This window comes from Hypomesus transpacificus, chromosome 9, assembly GCF_021917145.1.
Source record: "Hypomesus transpacificus isolate Combined female chromosome 9, fHypTra1, whole genome shotgun sequence".
In the NCBI taxonomy this organism is placed as follows: domain Eukaryota; kingdom Metazoa; phylum Chordata; class Actinopteri; order Osmeriformes; family Osmeridae; genus Hypomesus; species Hypomesus transpacificus.
Window position 1 is genome coordinate 1,916,596 of NC_061068.1, and position 7,158 is coordinate 1,923,753.

The 7,158-nt window shown below is 41.8% G+C and overlaps 1 protein-coding gene across 1 annotated transcript; it reads left to right on the forward strand.

Moving 5' to 3' along the window:
* Positions 1–3,241: 3,241 nt before the first annotated feature.
* Positions 3,242–6,624, forward strand: si:dkey-7k24.5 (somatomedin-B and thrombospondin type-1 domain-containing protein). Its single transcript, XM_047026471.1, has 5 exons — positions 3,242–3,699; positions 3,872–4,063; positions 4,155–4,233; positions 4,358–4,540; positions 4,940–6,624. The coding sequence occupies exons 1-5, from the start codon at positions 3,465–3,467 to the stop codon at positions 5,055–5,057; spliced, it is 807 nt and encodes a 268-aa protein (XP_046882427.1). The 5' UTR covers positions 3,242–3,464; the 3' UTR covers positions 5,058–6,624.
* The last annotated feature ends 534 nt before the right edge of the window (positions 6,625–7,158 follow it).

Consider the following 7,158-nt stretch of genomic DNA (forward strand, 5'->3'; position numbering starts at 1 on the left):
CAGACACAGTGCACTAGATGTGCAAGTAGGTACCTGCTTTTCATGTGCACAATGTGGAATACAGAGAAGCCTAAAACAGAGTAGAATCAAGCAGAACAGAGTACAGCAGACTATAGTAGAGTCCTCATCAAGTACTCATCAATGATGCAAAACGTTTTGCAAAGCTTTATTTTGAAAAAGAAAATAGGTTTTTCAACCTTTGTAAATGTTTTTTTGAATCATTTGAAAAAAATATTTTGTCAACCTTTTTAAAATATGTTGTCAACCTTTCTAAACCTTTTTGTCAAAACCATTATTTGAAAAATATTTTTTTAACTTTTCTTAACACATTCTTTTTACACACAACACGATACAAAAAAGTTTCTATTTTTTCATAAAACTTTTTTCCTGAAATATTTGTTCAATATGCACCATGTGGAATTGTTCTCATGTCAATGGCAGTTCAGTTATTGTAGTCGGCATGTGTGTAACTGGGCCTCACCATACCCAGACATTGTCACCAGCTACAGCCTACTGGAGCGGAAATTAACTCACACACTGTGGTAGAAACTGTAAGGATAAAGTTTCCCAGGTAACTGGTAAATGTTTTGAGTTTGTATTTGCCGATTTTGTCTTGTGAAATTGTCCCACTTTGAACCCTTGGTTGTGGTATTTCGGGAAGAAAGCTGAGACTCGAGACATAACTCACTGTATGAAGTGAGAACATAAGAAGATTACATACGCATGCATAGTAAATCTCAGAATAGATGCTTATGTTCTGAGCAGGGGATGTTTGTCTGCATTGTGCGTGTGAATACTACTTCTATTGTTAATGCATAAACGTTTGATATTTTCTCATGTTGTTCACTGAAAGTTAAGACACTAAACAAGGAAAAGTAAGTAAACTCATGCATGTGAGTCATGGTGGAGTATACAACTAATCCTACACACTTATAATTTCCATTAACATGCAACCCAGTCATAAAAAACTATATTGTATAAGTTGGGTGTGTTTGGTTATCGATAAAACATATTGAGCCTGCTTCAGCTCCACCATGGCAATAAAAAAAAGACACCTTATCAGCAGTCACATTACAGTAGTCCAACCTTTTAAATGCTGCAGACATGATGTGATATCGGTTGAGACTGACTCCAGTTAGCTTAAGGCTACAGTGTGGGCGTGATCTACATCTCGAGCAGCAGGTCTTGTGGCATGTGCCCCAGTAAAAAAGGAAGTCAGTGTTTGATCTTTGTTACTGCAGCTGTTATTGCTGCTAGGTGTGTGATATAATCCTATCAGGTCCTTATAAAACATTGTCCTCTCTCCAGTTAGCCTTATGATTTCATTTAAAATGAGTACTATACTATGTATTAGTTTGAATACATAATTATCTAAATAATTTATAGATATAAAGAATCTTATGTCAGGGTATTCATGCAAGTATATGTGCCTGCTTGCCATGTGCACCAAGTTGTCATGCTATGAACAATGGGAAACAATCTTTGTGACATTTGATAGAACAGTAAGTGGGCTTTTGAAGCTGATTGAATGTTTATTAGAGCGGTAAATGGTCAACGTCTGCCCTCTACAGGGCCCCCTACATGGGCCTGGGCCGTAGTGAAGGTGCTGCAGTCAGTTCTCTCTCTCTCTCTCTCTCTCTCTCTCTCTCTCTCTCTCTCTCTCTCTCTCTCTCTCTCTCTCTCTCGCTATGTCTCTGTCTCTGTCTCTGTCTCTGTCTCTGTCTCTGTCTCTCTCTCTCTCTCTCTCTCTCTCTCTCTCTCTCTCTCTCTCTCTCTCTCTCTCTCTCTCTCTCTCTCTCTCTCTCTCTCTGGGAATGTGTACGTGAGTGGATGTCTGTACTCTGTGGGACTGTCTACATTATTGTTCTTTCTGCATGAATGACCTCAGTCATTGGAATTTGATTAATCCATTATTTTCATATGTTTAGGCATGCGTGGTCAGAAAATCTTGCTGCTCATGCCAACAGTGTCACAGAGGAAGGGTAGAGTAAAGTCAACAGGCTGTTTATCCTCCCAAAACCTTTGCAAAGAAAAGTAGACACGGGACGAACACTTTCTACACTATTACTTGCTTGCCATTGTTCTGACCACATGCCCAATGGGCCTGGGTAAAGCTGCACATGCCTCAGACAGTACCATGATCACCGTCCTTTCCAAATGACCTGATCACAAATGGGCCTGGGTAAAGCTGCACATGCCTCAGACAGTACCATGATCACCGTCCTTTCCAAATGACCTGATCACAAATGGGCCTGGGTAAAGCTGCACATGCCTCAGACAGTACCATGATCACCGTCCTTTCCAAATGACCTGATCACAAATGGGCCTGGGTAAAGCTGCACATGCCTCAGACAGTACCATGATCACCGTCCTTTCCAAATGACCTGATCACAAATGGGCCTGGGTAAAGCTGCACATGCCTCAGACAGTACCATGATCACCGTCCTTTCCAAATGACCTGATCACCAATGGGCCTGGGTAAAGCTGCACATGCCTCAGACAGTACCATGATCACCGTCCTTTCCAAATGAACTGATCACCAATGGGCCTGGGTAAAGCTGCACATGCCTCAGACAGTACCATGATCACCGTCCTTTCCAAATGACCTGATCACAAATGGGCCTGGGTAAAGCTGCACATGCCTCAGACAGTACCATGATCACCGTCCTTTCCAAATGACCTGATCACAAATGGGCCTGGGTAAAGCTGCACATGCCTCAGACAGTACCATGATCACCGTCCTTTCCAAATGACCTGATCACCAATGGGCCTGGGTAAAGCTGCACATGCCTCAGACAGTACCATGATCACCGTCCTTTCCAAATGAACTGATCACCAATGGGCCTGGGTAAAGCTGCACATGCCTCAGACAGTACCATGATCACCGTCCTTTCCAAATGACCTGATCACCAATTGAGATTTAATGACAAAGACACCCCAAATGCCTATGCTCAGCTATCATCCTTAAAATCACAGAATCTCTCCAAATAATCCAAGCCATTAGCCAAAATGTCTTCAATTCAAGGTATTTGTACACTTGTGAAGATTATAGGCCTACATCAGCTGTTCCTTGTTCAGAGAGGTGAACGTTTTTGTTTGATTTTTTTTTTTAATACTAAGGCTACAGTGAAAAAGCAGTAAAAGTACTCTTTATTGTAGCTCTGAATCGATGGTGTCGCCGGTAAAACTGCCCCTTTAAGAGAGGTACAAAGTTGGCATAGCTGAATAAGCATGAGTAGCGTCAGGCACTTCGACACGAATGAACTCATATCAGCAAGGGACTATCTGAGCGATCCGGATAAAACAAATTGTTATATAGCCTATATACATTTCTTGATTGGTCGTTTTTTAAAGTGAAGTAAAAGAGTACATTTTACTTTTTTTTGCATGTGAGCGCAACATTTACGCACTCTGGAAATAAGTGTCGGAAGTGAGATTGCCGAGACTTTGCACCATTTATTGCAATGCATCGGCAAAGGCTAACCCACGAACGGATCTACACTTGTGTTTGTTTACTGGTTTTCCTCGTCACTACAACCGAGGCTGGGTGTCAGGATGCGGGTAAGTGTTGCACTGGCCGAGATCCGTCGTGCGTCAGTACAGGATGGAGAGCTGACCGTTCTTATGGCACCTGCTACTGCGACCAAGCTTGTGTGTCTACTCTGGACTGCTGTCATGATTATGAGCTCGCCTGTCCAGGTTAGTATTATTTCCGGACATCAATAGACCTACAATAGTTGAGCTTCTGTGCTCTGTGTGTGGGTTCTGTAATAGACCCAAACGAATATAGAGTTTATCTCAGGTTCTGTAGGCCTACTGTAAGTTTATCCTAGTGTCTCATTGTCTGTGTCTGTCCATGCTCCTACTGTAGCTGTGTCTTGTGTGGTGAGTGAGTGGACCACGTGGTCTGGCTGTGCAGTGCCATGCAGAGCCACTGTACGCATGCGTAGCAGGAAGGTCCTAGTAGAGCCACACAACAGAGGGGAACCCTGTCCGCATCTGAAGGAACGTGCTGGCTGTGCAGATTACGTGGACCACCATCGACAGTGCCACAGTTCACTAGGTGAGGACCCCCAGGTTGGTACAGATCCCACATATGCTTGATCAGTGTATATTAACATTATGGGTTGTCACCATTAATGTTTGTTCTGTAGTCCCAGCTCTCATCACCACTGGTGGCTATGGCAACGCCAGGAAAAAAAGAGACATTCCTGACATTAGTGACATCATAGGGTGAGAAATCCAGTCGTGGATATATAAGTGTGTTCTAAACGTAACTAGGCCTACAATACTACTGGGGAACCCTATTATATGTGTATGTTCTTGTGATATTTGGATTTGTGTGCGTGTGTGGCAGTTATTGTGTGCAGTTTGAGCTGAGCTCACTGACTGGAGGATGTCAGCACAGTGTGGGTCCTCACACACGGTGGATGCAGTATCTAAGACAGGGCCACCGGGTGTGTGTGGAATGTCAGCCTCCAGCTCTTGTTGCTGGACACAAACACTGCACTGGAGATGGAGAGGTGGAGGATGAGGGCAGGTAAGACAGAGGAAAGGGTACCTTTTTATATACAAAAAAAAAGCATATTGTTAATAGTTTAATGGGGTCAGAACTATCCTTACTACTGGCTATATAACAGTGAACCGTGTGTCTGCGATTAAGAGATTTTACAGTATGTACACATAGTCTACTGAAGTGTCTAAATGTTTAAATAATTGGAAAAGGTACACTATTTCTACTTCCAATTATTACTTGTCAGGCTTTAAAGGATAAGAGGATGCAGTGCCACCTTCTTTTTCATTATTTGGAGATGTAACCACTAGATGGCAGTCTTAGACCTTCACCACATACTGCAGATGAATCAGAGTATCTCTCTCTCTGTCTCTATGTTCAATCTCTTCCACTCTTCTTTTCTTATTCTCTTTCTACCTCTCTCAGGAGGCAGTCTCTCCAGTGGCAGATGGTGGGGAACCCTCGGTGTCGCGGTGTGTGGCGTCGTGTCGGGAGGCTAGACTCCTGCTCCTGCCCAACGGTCCACAGCTTCCTCTTCATTTAATGCCATCCACTCCCCCAGATCTCCTCCAGTCTTAACCCACTCTCCACACAGAAGCCACATCCTCATCAGTGTGCTCCTGTGTACTGGACACAGTAAGGTGCTTTATAGACTGTAGGGTTACAGAGTCATCCCCCGTTTGTTTACAAATTGATTATGACGTCGAAAATATTTGGAATGTCATGGCTGTATTGGGTGTAAAAGCTGTTTTGTTTGTTTAAGTCCCTTCAAACCAAACAGTAGTGCATACTGTATGTCTGTCTCATTGCTGTGGTTTCTATTTGTCGCTGTAGTTTCTCCTCTGTCAGCCGGCAGCGCCTTCAATAATGCATGTAATTCAGTACAATGATCAATAACCAAACCATTATGTAATCCGATTTATTTCATTTTTTGTCATCCAAGGGGAATGTTGCCTTTTTAAAAGAAATAGAAAGATCTTGGGACATTGAGACACTTGTTACATGACAGGTTCTGACGTTGTCAGTGCCATGTCCAGTCACAGATCCAAAGTTACAACATGCATCGAACAACAGAACATTTATACAGTAACAACAGCATAGAAAGTCAACAGGTAAAAATATTACAAAACAAACAGCCTTGAGACCTACAAACAACATCGTAGAAGAGTGGGGGACGTCTTTCAAATCATTTTTTTCAGTTCCCTAGAAATTGTGTACTTTACAAAGACTGATGGCATCAGTAGTGTTGCGGTCAACTCCCTTCAAAATATACTGAACGTTTGCACGAGACTTACATTTGAATTGGATGGGACCAAAGATGTGATGGAGAATTGAAATTGGAGTTTATAGTTATCCCGATTTGTACCAACAACTGTACCAACAATAAGATTTTGGGGGTAACCAATGCATTCTAATGATCTGGAATTCAGTAATAACCAACAGGATTTGACCAATTTCATAATGTCTTCACATTGTATATGTATATAAAACAAATAAAAGTCACTGGATTGTGCTTTCTTACTTAATGATGACTTCATGACTCTTACAAATCCTGACATCGGAAACCCTCCTTTTTAAGATGACATGAAAGTTAAAGCTTTATTATTCTACAGGCCGTGTGGATAATGGGTGGCTCACTTAGTCAGATTAGACAGCTAGTCATACTATACCGGCCTTCAACTAATCAAATGCAGTCGAAGATTACTAGCAGCCAAAGTAATGACAGAAGGATACGTCCTAATCTTTTGAAAAAGTATGCAACAGTATGGCAGTAAACTACCATTTTAAACTACCTTTTTACAAAATCATTTCCAGCTTTTCTTATCTTCCCTGATGGCTTTCACAACTTCCCAGGTTTGTGTGTGTGCGTGCGTGCGTGCGTGCTTGCGTGCTTGCATGTGCATACATGCATGGTTTTCTTTCTATGGTATAATATTATTCCATCTTTAAGACTTCTATTACTTTATCATGATAATGCTTTATGACAGGCATGAAGAATTGATTGTCATCATTTTACAGAAACATTTACAAGGAAAACTGTCCCTGACAACTTTTACATCTAGACCAAAATTGATTTATGAGTATATGAAACAGATGGGACTGAATCCCATGTATCTCAGTATTAAATATTCAATACAGAGACCAGACCAGGCACAATAAGCTAGTACTACATAGATAACAATTTGACCCAAGAGTATTTGAGTAGATGTTTTTAAAATGAAATGGATTTCAAGCACAATGAGCAAGACAGAATGTCATGATATTATCATTCGATAGATGAACCATGTTAACATTGTCACGCTAAGTGGATACAGCTGTAGGATGTGTGCTTATGATCTTACAGAACAAGCACTCTGCTTCTCTCTTCTTTTCCTCTCACATACAGTACACACACACACACACACTCACATGTGCAGACATACCCGCACACATACAGATGTACACATGCATGTGAGTGGCCAGTTGAGGGCATGGCTTTGTGATGTGGGGTGTTATGTGAAGGTGGAGTCTGCCTTGAAGCAATCGGCAGGCAGAAAGAAAAATGTCAGCAAGTAAAAAAGCAGTCTTTAGCATTTCAGGCTAAAGGTGTTCCCCTGTTCTTACTGTACTTTCCTGTACACAGTATAATAGCAAAACGGGTTCAG